This window comes from Pinus tabuliformis, chromosome 9, assembly GCF_031772625.1.
Source record: "Pinus tabuliformis cultivar Carrire ecotype Pingquan chromosome 9, CPIR1, whole genome shotgun sequence".
Taxonomy (NCBI): Eukaryota; Viridiplantae; Streptophyta; class Pinopsida; order Pinales; family Pinaceae; genus Pinus; species Pinus tabuliformis.
The window spans coordinates 1,690,819,063-1,690,837,366 of record NC_142307.1 but is presented as its reverse complement, the minus strand read 5'-3'; the positions used below and the strand labels follow the sequence as shown (position 1 = coordinate 1,690,837,366).

General features: G+C 40.4%; 1 protein-coding gene across 4 annotated transcripts in view; it reads right to left on the bottom strand.

Moving 5' to 3' along the window:
* Positions 1-17,979, bottom strand: part of APD2 (RING/U-box superfamily protein) — a 30,869-nt gene extending 12,890 nt beyond the window's left edge. The window contains exons 1-4 of one of the 4 annotated variants that reach the window (XM_089445452.1): positions 17,116-17,979; positions 14,225-14,334; positions 13,997-14,116; positions 13,628-13,724 (exon numbers count right to left, since the gene is read on the bottom strand). In XM_089445452.1, coding sequence (XP_089301578.1) covers positions 13,628-13,724; positions 13,997-14,116; positions 14,225-14,334; positions 17,116-17,530 — 742 coding nt within the window. In that variant the 5' untranslated portion in view covers positions 17,531-17,979. Of the gene's footprint in view, positions 1-13,627; positions 13,725-13,996; positions 14,117-14,224; positions 14,346-17,115 lie in introns of all 4 variants that reach the window. The other 3 variants (XM_089445451.1, XM_089445450.1, XM_089445453.1) reach the window with 3 other exon arrangements.
* Between the last annotated feature and the right edge of the window lie 325 nt (positions 17,980-18,304).

Here is an 18,304-nt window from a genome sequence, read left to right as displayed (position 1 = left end):
ACCAATATGTTTCTTTGGGCAGAAGCATGCAACACTGCAGTCTTTCCGCAGAACAAGAGTCTGAACAGGGTAGGCAGAGTCACACCAAAGGAGGCTTTCATAGGAAAGAAGTCTGATGTGTCTCACTTATAGATTTTTCACAGTCTTGTTTACTACCATGTGTCTTCAGATAGTCGGAAGAAGTTGGAGCCCACAGCGAAGAAGGGCATTTTCGTGGGCTACAGTGCGACATCTAAGGTGTACAGGGTGTACGTCCCAACACTCAAAAAGGCAATGATCAGGCGTGATGTGAAGTTTGAGGAGGTAAGGGCTCTCAGGAAGTCCTTGGAATGTGAGCAAGATGCAGCACAGGAAAGAGAGTCACAGGCTCCTAAACAGGAGGCTCAGCCAGCCACTCAGACTTCATCACTGACATTTGTTGGGCAAGTCGAGCAACATGTAGGTGAGGAGAAAGTGCAGGAACAGGAGGAGAAAGCAAAGAAAGTGGAGCCCACTCAGTCAGTGACTCCCAGTACAAGGAGAGGACAAGTCAAGTGGGCAAATCAATTGATCAGGGAGGCTCGGGAGAGAGTTGGAGCCCCTAGTTCCACATTCACACAGAGTAAACATCCACAGAGATATATTGAGTATATTGCACTTATGATTGAAGCGATAGACTTAGAGCCTTCTTGCTATAAGGAGGCAACTTCTCAGCAGGTATGGCGAGATGTCGTGGTGGAGGAATATTCCTTCATGATGATGAACGATGTCTGGGAGATTGTGCCAATACTTGTTGGCAAATCAATTGTGGGATCACCTTGGGTATACAAGATCAAGCGCGCAACTGATTGGAGTGTGGAGAAGTGTAAGGCTCAATTCGTGGCCAAAGGTGTCTCCCAAGTCGAAGGGATAGACTATGATGAAATGTTCACACTAGTGGCTTGATATTCATCCACTAGGACCATTTTGGCGATTGCAGCGCAGATGAGGTGGAAGATCCACCAAATGGACGTGACCACTGCCTTCCTTAATAGAGTTGTTGAGGAAGAGATTTATGTTGAGCATCCAAAAGGGTTTGAAACTTTCAACAGAGACACGCATTGCAGGCTGAAGAGAGTTCTTTATGGGCTCAAAGCAGGCAACAAGGGCATGGTATGACCAGATAAATAGTTACCTCCTTGGATTTTGCTTCACCAAGAGTGAAGTTGAACCCAACTTGTGCTATATTGTGGTCAGGGGTCAACCTCTCATTCTTGTGTTATCTGTTAACGATTTGATATTGGCAGGGGATGAGGAGCTCATTTGTGACTACAAGAGAGATCTTGCAAAAGAGTTTGGCATGAAGGATATAGGGTAGATGCACTATTCTTTTGGGTTGGAGGTATGGCAAGGTGATGGGGAAATATTCTTGGGACAGGGCAGGCACACGCAAGAAATTCTCAAGAGATTCCACATGCAGGATTGTCGGCCCATGGCCATGCCTCTAGTCACAAACTAGAGAAAGGTGGATGCTACCAAAGGTGACCAAGTGGATGCCACTCTTTATAGGCAGCTCATAAGGTCGTCGATGTATCTGGTGAACACACAACTTGACATTTGCTTTGTAGTTAACCAATTAAGCCAGTTCATGGTTGAGCCGACTAGAGTGCATTAGGTTGCTGCCAAGCACGTGTTGAGGTATCTCAGGGGCACAACAGATTATGGATTGTTGTACAGGCAGGTTGATGGTGTGAGGCTTCAGGGATTTACAGATGCAAATTGGGCAGGGGGTTCAGTAGACAAGAAGAGCACTTCAAGTTGTTCCTTCAGTGTTGGGTCAGCAATTGTTGTTTCCTGGTTCAGCAGGAACCAGAGAACAATGGCATTGAGCTTCGCTAAGGCCGAGTAGAAGGCTTCCAGCTTAGCAGCTTGTGAAGTCATATGGTTGAGGAAACTACTTGTTGGGTTGCTCAATCAGAAGTTGGAGCCCACAGTCATAAACTGTGATAATCAGAGTTCCATCAAGCTCTCTAAAACCCAATGTTTCATGACCGCTTTAAGCACATCGAGATCTGGTACCACCATATCAGAGATCGTGTTCATAGGGGCAAATTCAGACTCTAGTACGTGCCCATAGAAGAGAAGACAGCAGATATCTTGACCAAGGCATTGGCAAGAAGCAGATTTGTCTACTTCAAAGATAAACTGGGTGTTGTATAGAACACGTTCCTCTCTAAGAGGGAGTGTTAAATGGAGTTCGAGAAGGAAGGGTTCTGCTAAATTTAGAGATGCACTAAATTTGGCCGAGGGAAAATATAAGGCGCAGTTTTACCTTTTCTTATTATTGATTTAGGAAAATTTTACTATAATCTAAAAGTAAAGCAATCTCAGCCATCCAATGAGATTTAATCTCAATCTTTCGTGGATATGGTGGGCCAAGTCAACTTTATAAGGAGAGAAAGGGCGTAGAATTAGTTCATTATGCATCAGACAGCTTGTGTGTTCAGCTCAGCATCCAGGTTTTACAAATCAACGCAATAGGGCAGCATGAGAGGTTGAACAGCCTCAGCGAAATCTTTCATCCAACATACATCTCTTCTAGGGCCATGTTTAGTTGCACAGAAGAGTCGAATTACCCTGTATGAGTTTGTACAGTGTGCATGCAATAGGCTGAGTAGGGAAGGAGTGCGCGGAGACCAATGTGCTGAGGGTCAGAGAATTGAAGGGAAGTTTTCCCTCAGATTTCTAATTATTATCTAAATATTTTGCTGAGAAAAATAATAAAACACACAAGTTGGCAGGTTTTCCCCAGCTGGGGTTTCCTAGGTAAATTTTTGGTGTATTGTTTTATCGTGTGCTTGTGTCTTCAAGAATTTTATTTTTCCATTGCTACTGTTTTGTTAGAATACTCAACATATTTAGTAAAAGCGTTTGGAAGGCCAGTTGTCAGTCCCTCCATCGCATAATTTTTATTAAATTAAGCAGTTGAGTATTAGAGATCTAACACTACATACCTCATACACCTATGAGATTGAAGTGGAGAATTACATATGGTTTTTAGAGACAACCATAACAAATGTCCAAACAGCGTAATGTGCATTGATGCCAAAAGAGAAATAGAAGCAATGATTTTTGCAAATTATTTCTTGCCCTTCAGTAGTATCTTGCATGTTTCTATGCAATGCTCTCCATTTTTAATCAAGCAAGCCTTCCAATAACTATTTTTTCTTCATTGGTTAACAATTTACACTTCTTGAAATTTGTGTGTGTGTGGCAGGGTTATTCAAGATGTGAGCATTGTACAACAAGAATGTGAGATGAAGCAGGGAATCATCAAGAGATATGCTATAATTAGCAGTGTTGCACAACTCAGCAATTACTCACCAAGTGGGCCAAGTATGGCAGAGTCGGCCACCAAACGAGCCACTCAGTATACTCGGCCCCTCAAAATGGGAACTCGGTGAACTCGGTCAAACTCGCCTTGACTCGTCATGACTCGCCCAACTTGACATACTCACCCTTCCCACCATTTTTCCTGTTAAAGAGGGTGTCCGCTCATTGAAGGAGTCACTTCACTTCACAATCAGACAGCGACGATTGGACGGTAACAATCCAGCAGCTCTCGAGTCTCCTCGTGCATTCAACGGGCAGTGATCAAGGTAGGCATCACAATCGATCATTTAAGTTTGAAATTTTTTTAATTTTGTTTTTTATTCATTTTTCAGGCTGTCACAGGTGCCCGCAGGCCTATATTTAAAAATTAAAATTAAAATTAAAACTTTGTTATAATTTAAAGATCTAATTTTTTTTTTTTTTTATAATTGGTTATTTATTATTTTTAATTTTTTTTTTTTTTTTTTATCAGGGGTCTCGCGGGCCTGTCTCAATGCCGTAGAACCCTGAGACAAGCCAGTGGGACTCCCTAATAATGTTAGGGTCCAACCCTAACCCCTTTATTTATGTAATAGGGTCGAGTCATAGTTATAGTTAGTTAAAGAGTCAATAAAGCCCGTATTAATAATTGTAAGTGGTTGACCCGCATTTAAAGAAAGGGACCACAGTTAGTTGCAAACGGGCCATGGTATTAGATAGATGGTATTGAGAGAACCATGGTACTGACCCATGGTATTGCATGTATGAATCCTATATAAAGGATAGAGACTCCCCATTGAGGAGTGTCGTGTCTTATTTTGTAATCGAGCTCTGCTCTATTGGAGGTTGCCCCCTCGAAGAGGCAAGTGAACATTGCTTTCATCTCTGAATAATAAAATACTTGTTGTTTTTCTCATTTTGTTCTGTGTTCTGGGTTGTATTTCTTCGTATATTTGGTATTCTAGCATCTTCTCGCAAGTCAAGAGCATAACAAGTGGTATCAGAGCGCTTTCTAGGGACGATGGTATCTCCATTTTTAGCAGAAATGTTTTTAGGCTAGAGACGTGTTCTGACGTCTTTAAACCACGGGATCTATCATTGAGCGCATAAACCTGCAGATTTGGGGAGGCATGCACGCAGGAAATACAAGAGGTGGTCACGCTTGTTGGACTCCCTTGTAACCCCTGTGGGTACCCCTTCGAGTAGTAGCACATTAGATAGAACCGCGCACAGACTGTCTTCCACATACCCTCTAGGTATATCGGAAGCCCCCTAGGCTCACCTCAAACCTCGCCTTAGATAAATCGTCGACCGTCTTGCTGCTACAGTACACCGAGAACAGCGCTCGAGGAGATTACTCGCGCATACGATAGGGTAGTCGGGTAGTACGGCTAAGGGTACGGTTGATCCTCCTTAGTGCCCTGAAAGATTGGGCCGAGTACCACTGTTGGATCCTTATGTATATTGCGATCTGTAGCACCTGACACTCCTTGAGACCATAGTTCCCTCGTCTCTCTGAAGATCGCCCATTATCTTCTTTGCTAAATTAGATCTAGCAGTTGGGGTTCTGTCGCCGCCGCAACAATCAAATCCACCAGTTGAGGGTCTACCACCACAGTACCATTCAGATCTAGCAGCTGGGGTTCTGTCGCCGCCGCAGTCCAACTCACATTCAGCAGTTGAGGGTTTCGCAAGCAGATCTGACCATTTGTGTAGGGAGGCTTGTGGCTCCTATACCTTGGGGCAATTCTCACAGGACATTGGACAAGATTAAGTTTTCTGGAAATTGGCCACTGCAGTATTGATAAGCGGGGAGTAAAACTCCATTCGGAGTATTAAAAAAAAAAAATTGAGGCCTTCTTGGGACACTTATAAGAGACTTAGCCCATAAGAATCAGGACGACAAGCTGATCGAGGTGGTACCATTCACTTGTCAGCTTCAATTTTCGGGTGGTCCCAAATTTTTTCAAAGTGACGACAAGTGACCAGGATCTGTGTATGGTAGAAACCAGAGCTCAAGCCATGGCCAACGAGAAGATCGAGAGCCTTGAAAAACAGTTGGCTTCTTTCAAGAGCCTAGCGGACCAGATGCAGCAATTCATGGACACATTCACAAGGGGCAAGTTGGGGTTGCAATCAGAGGCACATGGGTTTAATGAAGACCTTGAAGGTGAATCTAGCCATCATATTCACTTCCATGGAAATCACCAACATTCCCACCCTCGACCACCCAAGCTGGACATGTACAAATTTGATGGCTCTAATCTGGCAGTATGGGTAGCACAAATGGACCAATATTTCACTCTGAATGATATCGTAGATGATGAAACTAAACTACGTGTGGGAGGCCTTTACTTGGACCAAGAGAGATGGCAATGGTGGCAGTGGCATCGGAAATGCTATCCCGGGAAAATTACTTGGCAGGTGTTCTCAAAATCCATTTGTGACCGCTTTGACCACGAATCTAATTTTTTGGGTCGTCTTACTAAGCTCCGACAGACAGGCACAGTAAAAGACTACATTGCAGCCTTTGAGACATTGGCCATCCGCACAGAAGGTTTGGGAGATGAATTCTACTTGGAATGTTTTATAAGTGGTCTCAAAGAAGCCATCCAAGCCCATGTCTGGATGCACCACCCACCCACATGGATGGACGCTTGCAAAAAGGCTATCGAAGTGGAACGTGCTTTAGCTGCCTAGTTGCCTCGTCCAAATTTCCTAGCTAAGGGACGCCCCACCCAAGCTCAAGGCACTACCCAAAAACTTAAGGTTCAAAAGGTGTCCCCCGCAAAAATGGCTGAAAGAAGAAAACAAGGATTGTGTTACTACTGTAATGACAAATACTCCCCGGGGCATAAATGCAAGGAACCCAAATTCTTCGAAATTGATGTTACTGATCACAGCTCATCTGAGGAAGCCCCACCCCTTGAGGGGCCAGAGGAGGAAGATGAGGACCCAGCAGGACAATGAGCTCCCAGCTATGCCAGAAGAACCAGTTATCTCGCTACATGCTTTGGCAGGCATTTCTACGTCCCAAACTCTCAAAATCAAAGGTTTTATTAAACATCGCCCTGTAGTAGTATTGATTGATAGTGGCAGCACTCATAACTTTATCCATTAGAGAGTCACCGAAGCTGTTCATTGTTTTGTCAGCGCAGTCTCTAATTTCCAGGTCCAGATTGTTGATGGGGGGACAATGAAATGTGAAGGCCGCTGCAAAAATATCAAACTTCAAATGGGAGATTACCACCTAAAGACCCACATGTTTGCCATCAACATGGGTGGTTGTGACATTGTCTTGGGTGCGGAATGGTTTCGCACACTAGGCCCAATCACAATGGATTTCCAGGAGTTATATATGAGTTTTAAGCAGAATGACCACGTGCATACCCTTCGTGGACCCCAGGCAGGTGCTCCTTCTATCATCAGCTCGCATCGAATGGAAAAGTTGTTGAAAAAGGGCCATCATGGAGTTATTGCCCAATTTAATGCCATCCAGGCCATCGAGCCCACTACTCTTCATATTCATCCTGAGATGCAACATGGCTTAAACCGCCACTAGCAGGTATTTGACAAACCTAAAGAGCTTCCACCCTCTAGAGGGGAACATGATCATAGCATCACTTTGGTCCCAGGGGCACAACCGCCGAATGTGCGCCCATATAGATATCCTTTCGCCCAAAAGAATGAAATTGAAAAAATCATTAAGGAACTCCTGGAAGCTGGTGTCATTCGTCCTAGCATCAATTCTTATTCATCACCAGTGGTCATGGTGCTCAAGAAAGATGGGGAATGGCGCATGTGTCCAGACTTCAGGGCCCTCAACAAGCTCACAGTCAAAGATAAATTCCCTATCCCGGTTGTTGATGATTTGTTGGATGAACTAAATGGTGCTCAATTCTTTACTAAGCTAGATCTTCGCTCGGGCTATCACCAAATACGCATGAAAGAAGTAGACATTCCCAAGACTGCTTTCCGAACTCATGAAGGCCATTATGAATTCTTGGTCATGCCATTTGGTCTCTATAATGCCCCATCCACTTTTCAGAGCCTCATGAATCACCTGCTCAAACCATATCTCAAAAAATTTGTCCTCGTTTTCTTTGATGACATTCTCATCTACAGCCTCACCTGGGAAAAACATCTTCAGCATGTAGACCTGCTCTTGCAACTGCTCCGGAAGCATAAATTATTTGTCAAATTGTCCAAGTGCTCTTTTGGCATGGAAGAAGTCGAGTATTTGGGCCACATTATGGGTCGTGAAGGTGTCAGGGTGGATCCCAAAAAGATCCAGGCAATGCAGGATTGGCCCCAACCAAAGACCTTGAAGAGTTTGAGGGGATTCTTGGGTCTCACAGGCTACTATCGCAAATTTGTCCGCAATTATGGTCGCATTGCTAGACCCCTCACTAACCTTCTCAAGAAAAATTCATTCCTTTGGACTAGCGTTTATGGCTCTCAAACAGGCCATGTGTTCCACTCCCATATTGGCACTACCCGACTTCACCAAATCTTTTGTGATTGAATGTGATGCTTCAGGTACTAGTATTGGGGCTGTCTTAATGCAGGAAGGTCGACCCTTGGCTTTCACCAGCCAACAACTAAGTGGGAAACATCTGGGACAATCTACCTATGAGAAGGAGATGATGGCCATCTTACATGCAGTAGACACCTAGCAACCATACTTATTGGGGCGGCGTTTCCAAATCCACACAAACCATCAAAGCCTCAAATATTTTTTGGAGAAACGTCTATCCTCGCCCCAGCAAAATAAATCGCTGACCAAAATGCTGGGATATGATTATGAGATAATTGACAAGAAAGGGCGCAAAAATGTAGTAGCGGATGCTTTATCACGCCAATTTGAGGATGACAGCACCCTGTTATCAATCTCTCTTCCCATACCATATTGGATTGAAGAAGACCGCAAGGAATGGTTTTCACATCCCTCTCTCTCCCAACTCATTAATAACTTGAGAGCAGATCCTGATTCCACAATGGGCTACTCTTGGAACGATGAGATTCTTCACTACAAGGATAAAGTAGTGATATCACCGACATCCACCCTCAAAACGCACATTTTGGCAGAGTTGCACTCATCTCCCACTGCAAGCCATGCAGGCTTTCAGAAGACTTATGCTCACAATCGTCGTTCCTTCTTTTGGACAGACATGAAAACTGACATTCTTACTTTTGTAGCTGAATGTGATGTGTGTCAACGCCACAAAGGAGAAACAGTCAAGCCCCCAGGCACCTTACAACCATTGCCCATCCCTACCTCAATCTGGACGGATGTTTCTATGGATTTCATTACTGGTCTTCCAAAGTCAGTCATCATGGTGGTTGTGGACAGACTTTCTAAATATGCTCAATTTTGCGCCCTACCCCACCCATTTACCCCCGCTTTGGTGGTTCAAGCTTTCATGGACCAAATCTTCAAACTACAAGGTATGCGCACTTCCACTATGTCTGATCGTGACCCGACCTTCACCAGTAACTTTTGGCAAGAACTTTTCAAGCTACAAGGCACCCAACTCCAACTAAGTACTTCCTATCATCCCCAAACTGATGGTCAAACTGAAGCAGTCAACAAATGTTTGGAGACCTACCTAAGGTGCTTCACTTCAGAAAAGAAACATCAATGGGTACAGTGGTTACCTCTAGCTGAATGGTGGTATAATACTAACTATCATGCCGCCACCAAGATGACTCCATATGAAGCAGTGTATGGTCAACTCCCACCTTCACCTACTTCTTATATCCCTAGATGCTCTAATACTTCATATATCCCTGGATGCTCTAAGGTGCAAGCAGTGGATCAACTCCTACAGAACCGTGCAACCATGCTAGCCTGTCTCAAAGATAATCTCCATCAAGCTCAGAATCGCATGAAGCAACAGGCAGACCAACATCGTTCAAAGCGCACATTTCAAGAAGGGGATCAGGTATTCTTGAGGCTGCAACCATACAAGCAAACATCACTCAAAGACAAGGGTTGTTAGAAATTAGCTCCAAAATTCTACGGACCTTATCAAATACTTCAGCGCAATGGAGAAGTAGCCTACAAGCTAGCCTTGCCACCAATTGCAAAAATGCATCCCGTCTTCCATGTGTCATGCCTCAAGAAAGTGGTGGGGAACAATTGCAAAATTCAAACCAGTCTACCTAAATTGGATGAAGAAGGTTCACTCTGGCTCCAACCTGAACAGGTCCTCGACACGCGAGAACAACATCTGCGCAGCCGCACGATCAAGGAAGTCCTCGTCAAGTGGAAAGACACCTCTCCAAAAGATGCGACATGGGAACCAGCCACTATTCTTCAGCAGTTCCCGCAGCTTTAGCCTTGAGGACAAGGTTGTTTTTTATGGGGGAGGGCATGTTAGGGTCCAACCCTAACCCCTTTATTTATGTAATAGGGTCGAGTCATAGTTATAGTTAGTTAAAGAGTCAATAAAGCCCGTATTAATAATTGTAAGTGGTTGACCCGCATTTAAAGAAAGGGACCACAGTTAGTTGCAAACAGGCCATGGTATTAGATAGATGGTATTGAGAGAACCATGGTACTGACCCATGGTATTGCATGTATGAATCCTATATAAAGGATAGAGACTCCCCATTGAGGAGTGTCGTGTCGTATTTTGTAATCGAGCTCTGCTCTGTTGGAGGTTGCCCCCTCGAAGCGGCAAGTGAACATTACTTTCATCTCTGAATATACTTGTTGTTTTGTTCTATGTTCTGGGTTGTATTCCTTCGTATATTTGGTATTCTGGCATCTTCTCGCAGGTCTAGAGCATAACAGATAACAAATTTTACAAATAATAAAAGTTGATTTTTTTTAATTTTGATTTAATATTTTAGAATTCCTGTGGGCCTGTAATAGTGGATAGTGGCCTGCAACAGCACCAGGCAGAGGGCCTATTGCAAACCTCTGTGGCCCTGAGACAAGCCCATAGAGCCCTATAACAACATTGTGCCTCTATGGCCCTAAGATAGGCCCACAAAGGCCTGTAACAATATTGTGCCTCTCTAGGTCTATCTCAGGGCTATAGAGGCCTGCAATAGGCGCTCTGGCCGATGTTGTTGCAGGCCTTTGTGAGCTTTTTTAATTGCAGGCCTCTACAATTAAAAAAATTTACAATTTTTTAATATATTTTTTGTCTGAAATCAGATTGTCATCTTGATTCCATGGCTCCTAAGGCTAAATCCAAGTCTAGAAGGCCTCTTGATGAAGCCTGGGAATATGGTACTCGTGAAGATCCCAATTCTGATGAGAGTTTCAAATGCAACTTTTGTCCCATTGTGGTGTCTGGGGGCATAAATAGATTGAAATACCACTTGGCTAGAATAGTGGGTCGAGATGCGGTAATTTGTGATCATTGCCCTCCAGAAGTGACAGTGCAAATGCAAGCTAATTTGGATGCCATTCAGGAACAAAATGCTAAGAGAGCAAGAATGAAGCGTGAGACTGCAACAATGGGTGGATCTCAGACACAGTCACAGGGTCAGCATGTTCCTACAGGTTTTGCCTCATCAAATGTTGTAGGAAATGCATCTCATATAACATCTCCTTTCTTCCTTCCTCGCACTAGTCCAGGATCTCAGCCAAGCTTGGAAAGTTTTAATGAAAAAAAGGAGGCAGATATGGTAATGAGGAGGTTTTGGTATCATGATAGCCTCCCATTTAACTATGCAAAGTCACCTTTCTTTCAACCCATGGTAGATGCAATTGCATGTGCTAGCCCTGGCTACAAAGCACCTTCCTATAATTCACTTAGGGAGAAAGACCTTAATGAGGAGTTTGAATCTGTCAAGGCATAATTGGACAACATTAAAAACTCATGGAAGACCATTGGGTGCACAATTATGTCAGATGGGTGGACAGATCAGAGGGGTAGAACAATCATCAACTTTATTGTCACTTGCTCTAAAGGAACCATGTTCCTAAAGTCCATTGATGCATCTTCACATGTAAAGGATGCAAATCTAATGTTTTCAATGTTGTCGGAGGTTGTGGTGGAAGTTGGGGAAAAATGTTATCTTGGTAATCACAAACAATGTTGCAAATTATGCGGCAGTTGGAAGAATACTAAACAAAAAATATCTTACCATTTTTTGGACCCCGTGTGTTGCCCATTGCATAGACCCCGAATTTAGAGGAGATTGGAAAGTTGTCGGGGGTACAAAATGTTGTTGTGAGTGCAAACAAATAACCAAGTACATTTATAACCATGCTTGGGTGTTGAGTCTTATGAGAGAATTCACAGAGGGTGAGCTCAGTCGGCCTATTGTCACATGGTTTGCCACTAATTTCCTCTCCCTCCAAAGCCTTTTGAATGAGTACCAAGCTTTGAGACGGATGTTTTGTAGCCAACAATGGCTATTTTGGAAAGATTGCACAAAACCAGATGCCATGGCTATGAAGGTGTCTGTCTTCAAAGAGGACTTGTGGGAGAAAGTCACTGAGATTGTTAGCTTAACTGAGCCCCTTGTGAGAGTCTTGAGGATCATGGATGGAGACAAGCCTCCAATGGGCTACATTTATGAGGGCATGGACAAGGCCAAAGAGGCCATCAAGGCTTTTTATAGGGGAGATTCATCTAAATATCTCCCTATATGGGAAATTATTGATTCCAAGTGGGACAGGCAGCTACATTCATCGTTGCATGCAGTGGGAGCATATCTAAATCCAAGCATATTCTAAAATGAGGGATCTAACATTCAAAGAGATCCCAAGGTGATGAAAGGTGGCATGATATGCATTGAGAGATGTTCCCAAGCCAAGAAATTCAAGATAAAATCATTTGCAACAAGACATGTACAAGGAAGCATCTGGCATGTTTGGATTTAGCTCAACCATACGGCTGAGGGGCAAGAAAATGCCATGTCAGATTCAATTTTTAAATTCTATAAATTCTTTAAGTTTGGCAGTGCAATTTGCAACACTCTAAACTATTTTGTTGTTTTCTACAGTCAATGGTGGATAGTTTGTGGCACTAAGGCACTAGAATTGTAAGAATATGCAATCAGAGTTCTAAGCCAGCCTTGCAACGCTTCAAGATGTGAGTGTGATTGGTCAGTGTTTGAGCACATCCATAGCAAAAAGCATAACAAGTTGGAGCATGAGCGGTTGCGGAAGCTCGTCTACATCTATTACAACCTTCGGCTGCTCACTAAACAAATGTGTCCAAAGGATTTTGATCCAATTGCATTGGATGACATTGATCTAGAGTCTGAATGGGTTGTGGAGGAGTTTCCTACTGATGATTTGAGTTGGCTTGATGAGGAGACACAGGATCCCTTTGGTCTGCCATTTTCTCAAATGGAAACTCCAAACACACCTGCCTCACAGTTGTTGTTTGAGCCCATTGATGTTGGCACTAGCTCCTCGAGGGCTTATTCTAGGTGTCCTCATGCTGATGCATGAGACATGACATTGCACATGGAGACACTGTCTATTTTTGGTTTTCTAATTATGTTATGATTCATGGAGAACTTGCAATTTGCTACCATATGTTATTTTGTTTATGAAATCATTTTTCAGTTTGCTTTTAAAAATTTTGAATACAAATCTCAATTGTGTTATATAACTTATATGATCATATTTTATGAGATGATGATATGAATTCATGTGTAAACCATGGTTTTATAACTTGCATGTGTTGGAAATGCCATTAGTTTATCTTTTATGCAAAAAAATGAGATATTTTTTAGTTTTTTGCTATTTACCGAGTCTTACCCGAGTCTTCCCAAGACAGTGAGTGATATGCCAGCCGAGTATTTTCCAAGTACGAGTCATGCAACATTGATAATTAGAACTCCCCTAGCTCTTCTATGTATCTCATATTTCAAGTTGGGGTATAGATTGGCATCCCAGACTCGCAAGTTTATCAATAAGCTATCTTCCCCTTATGCTTTCCTTCAGGAAAAATAATGCCCATGAACCTACTTTCTTAACTATTCAAATCAAGCCACTCCACTTTCATATTATTCCCATAATTGTGTTAGATAGATAGCAAGATGAACCAAATAGCATAAATTTCCTAGGGTAAAGTAACTAGCAAGTGAAAACACACTGACGATTGCATTCCACTAACCCACAATCTTGTTTTAATCTTCTACTTACATGCCGGGACTGAAAATCAGAGTTACATGATCTTGACATGTTTTGCAAGCATGACACTACAATCCCACCCAAAAACTTATATATCAATGCATTTTGCTTCGGGTCAGCAATTGGAGAAAATGCACTGGATACTGTTCTTGAAACTACAAGAATAGTCAAAGATACGAAACAGACCTTCAGCGATAATAAGTAATAACTGAGAAAAGTCATCAGCTTTGACATTGTAGGAGACACTGATTACAGAGCCCTTGTTCAACCAAAACATCCATTCCTGTGATGAACAGAGTCAACTATTAGAGCTATACAGTATGTGATTGATATCTCTTTAATTTACAGACACTGACTACAGAACCCTTGCTCAACCAAATAAACTATTCATGCCATGAACAGAGCAATTGATACCTATTAAAATTTACAATCAACACAAAACCTGGGGAATGCGTAGGTTCTTGTAAAAAATTGAGATCATTGTTTGTCTTTCCATGACCAGAAATTCGTTCCGATAAGGATGGGTTATTGAAACGGTCTAGAAGAGTACAGTACCTGATGGTGATTAGACGGTACAAGGGCGTGGTGAAGCTGATTCCAGCTTCTTCGGATATCCAGTGGAGGCTTTTCCGTGAATCCATAAAGCATAGGGCCTGGCTTCTTGTCACCATTGACCTGCATTCTCCCAATAAACCTTTAAACAATCTAATTGAATTATTATGAAATAGAATGAATTACAGTGAACTTCAATGAACTTGAAGGAGAGGATGCCATGGTCGTTACCTTGATCTCTTGCACAAAAAAGGAGTTGGCGTGTATAAGGCGAGAATAGTTTGGTCCAACCACAAGATTTACTGAGCCGTAGAAGCCAAGAATCAACGTCATCGACGCTGCTGATACCCATCTCCCCAATACAAGTCAGATAGTGCCAGGGTTAGCAGTGTCTTCCATTATGCGATATATATTCTAAAATTATCTAGACCACAGTAAGGGGAACACAAAGATATGAGAGCCTTTTTTTCTTATCACGATTTCCACCGTTATGTGTTATGGTATTGCAGCCATCTCCCCATGAAAAGTCAGATAGTTCCAGGGTTAGCATTGCAATGTCCTCCATTTCAGTAGTTCTCTAGACCAGAGGGAACATAAGGATATCTGAGTGTTTTTCATCCCTGATCACGATTTCCATGGGGTATGTTGATATGGTAACTCTATGGTCCATTGCGTTTGTGGGACCGTTGGTTTTGATTTCGACCATTATTATGGCTATATACATGTTTTTTTGGTACATATTAAATTTTCCTTTAAATTTTCTGTTTGTTGAGTTTGATGATAAAAATTAAATACTAAAATTATTTTTAACAAAATATAAAATATATTTTTTTAATATGGAGTGTATTAGGGTTTTGTTTAATATTAATGTTACTTGTTTCAAAAATTAGTGGGTAAACCTTTTATTTAACTAATAAAAAAATACCACAAAATAATTTAATATAAAAAATTGGTTTTCAATTTTAAGGTAGATTTTTATTTTTATCAAAAAGGAGAATTTGTAATTAGCCTTTCTGGATGTTTATTTGGTAGGTAAATGTAAGTACAATGTCTTAGGTTCAAATCTCCATAAATATAACGTAAATGTAAATACAATATATAAAAGAATAAATCATTTTCGATAAATAAAAAGAATAATGGTTTTTCAACTAAAATTTTGTTTAAATTTATTTTATTTTTTATATATATGAGTTCAAAAATGTTAAAAAATGATTTGTATTATTCTCTATAGAATATAATAAGGGAAAAAATTGAAATATGTGTATGTTTGTTTGTTTGTTTAGGTAAGTTAAGTTTAGATTAAGGTTAATTTCAATATTGAATGGAAAAATAATTTAGCTATTTATAGAATGTTGTCCAGAGGAGGTTTGTGGAATTTGGACATCTATGAGATATATTTTTACTCCTGAAAATGGCTCTGGCTCTCACTCTTAATCTTTCCCAATAAAAATTGAATTAATAGCTTCTTGAAAACTAAACTCCCCACAAATCAATTGATTTACATCTCATAAATAATTAATACATATAATAATTGTTCTTCATTAGCATAGATCTCATAATTTTAATTTAAACCTTTCGTTAGCACATAAGTCTGCATGGAGAACATGGAAATATGTTATTGAAGAGAATCCTTACTACTATTTGAAGGTGCTCTCAAGGTTCCAAAAAAAACTTACATGAGAAATGAAAAATATTTATGACTTGCATATAAATACAAAATTTTCATTTTAATTTAAAAAATAAAATTAAAAAAAAAAAACAATTCATTAATAAAACAATCTTTAAACTACCTGGTTGGAAAAGATTCTCTTCAATAACATATTCCATATTTTCCATACAAACTTATATGTTAATAAAATGTATAAAACAAAATTAAAAAATATATACTAATAAAAATATTTATAACTTACATATAAATACAAAATCTTTATTTTAATTAAAAAATAATAATAAAAAAGCAACTTTTAACCTTATTATAATCCTAAAATAATTAAAATAATTAAACATATAAAATTATAAAATTAATTTCAATTTTAATCCTGCACTAAGTTTAATGTCATATGACAAAGTTTTTAGAAGAGCTTAAATTACCTTATAGCGATTAATTTCAATTTTAATCATACACTAAATTCAATGTCACATTATGTTGGCAAAGTTTTTAAAAGGGCTTGATTTACCTTACACTCAAGCCTGATTTACCTTACACTGATTAATTTCAATTTTAATCACGCACTAAGTTCAATGTCACATTAGGTTGGCACAGTTTTTAGAAGGGCTTGATTTACCTTGCACTCAAGCCTGATTTACCTTACACTGATTAATTTCAATTTTAATCAGACACTAAGTTCAATGTCACATTATGTGGGCAGAATTTTTAGCAGAGCTTACTTTACCTTACACTCAAAGCCTAATTCCGATACTTTTACTTTGTAGATGCAGTAAAAGAGGATAGATTGGTTCCAAGAAAGAAATTCCATTCAATTTGTGGAGATCGGTTGGGATAGATGGGCTACAAAGAAGAAATAAGAAATTCCATTCAGTGTTGGTAGATTGGTTTTGACAGAAAAATTCCATTCAGTGTTGGTAGATTGGTTCTGACAGAAAAATGCCATTCAGTGCAATTGCAATTCCATTCAGTGCGGGTAAATTGGTTATAATTGAAACATTTTATGGAGTTTATTTCAATTTTATATTTTATTTTTTCAATTTTTTTTAAGTAGTAATGATATTGATAGATTGAATGAATATAATAATTTAAATACGAGTGAGATTATTGCAAATCGATATTAAATACCAAAATGTCAAAAATCTCCATTAGTGATAAAACTTACTTTCATATTATTTATATCTTCCCACAGTACTCCCAAAAAAACTCCAACAATTTAAAAATAAAAAAGGCTACTCTACTACTTTCATATTATTTATATCTTCCCACAGTACTCCCAAAAAAACTCCAACAATTTAAAAATAAAAAAGGCTACTCTACTCCAACTCACTCACATTGAAAAACAGTATATTCTAAAACACTATCTCAAAAATCTATCAATCTAAAACAATCATTTCTCTCTCTAACAATTTTTCCATTTCTCTCTCTAACAATTTTTCCATTAGAAAATACTCACCAAGGAACCAGAAGGCTATAAGCATGATAAGGCAAGACGAGGCCTCTTCTCGCGACTCACGCATGTTACTGAAAGATCTGGAGCGCCTGCGGCCTGAAGACATGGAGAGCCTTACCCTGTAGGACGAAGAATTGGTCGTTCTGCGAGAAGAAGAAGCAGCAGCAGCATCAGAAGAAGAAGCAGGATGCTGATGCATACCTTCTGATGATGTAGACGGCCCAACGATCAAACTCTCAGACAATGCAGAGGGCCCAACTATCAAACTCTCAGACAATGCAGAGGGCCCAACTATCAAACCCCCAGTGCTAGAATCCTCATCCTCCCCTGCATGCTCAGCAGTAGCAGTGGTGGTGCTCTCTGGTACTGCATTTCTCTCAACAGCAGATTCGGCTATGTTTCTGCCAATTTCTTCCATTCCACGATTATTTGCAGATTCCAGTTATGCTGCTGGTAATTCCTTCTGTTCCACGATTATCAGACCCAACAAATGCTCTGTCTCTCTCTCTCAGAACAACCAGCGATTGGCCTCTAGAATCATTAGTGAATGTATAATAAAATGCAGGCGTTACAGTGATAAGCAACGAATGATTGGACTCTCAGAAGATTTATCCCCATTACAGCACAATCGCAGAAAGCCTTCAATCAATTTTGGGGATTTTCAATGTGAGAATTAAGGCAACAGGCACACAACTATAAGTCCTAGCAACCTTTGACTATCTTCTGCATGAATGGTAGATGGGACGGAATGGTAGTTTGAATTTTGCTGAAACCTTCATATGATATGATTAAAATTATTTAATTTGGACTTTAACAGATGCTTTGTCATTCTCATTCAGCATATAACAGGGCCAAGATTTTCAGTCCCCACAGTCGGTACCTAATTCATAACAACCCAGTTTGGTCCTATTCGTTCCATCCCTGCTCTGTTTTGACATAATGGTCACCTATACTGTTTTCACGGTTCAATTATTAGTTTAAGGAATGACCAAAATTGCCATTATTACCGCATAAATAACGTGGAGCTTGCTTAAGGAAGTTTGGAAGGCTGTTAGTATATATAAATACTAACATTACTTTCCGATTAAAAAAAACTAAAACAGCCATGAGAATATTTGCATGCACTCATGGGAGGCCCCCCTCCTGTAATTCCTCGCCTTAGATCCATAAATCCATCGACCAGCAATTGCCT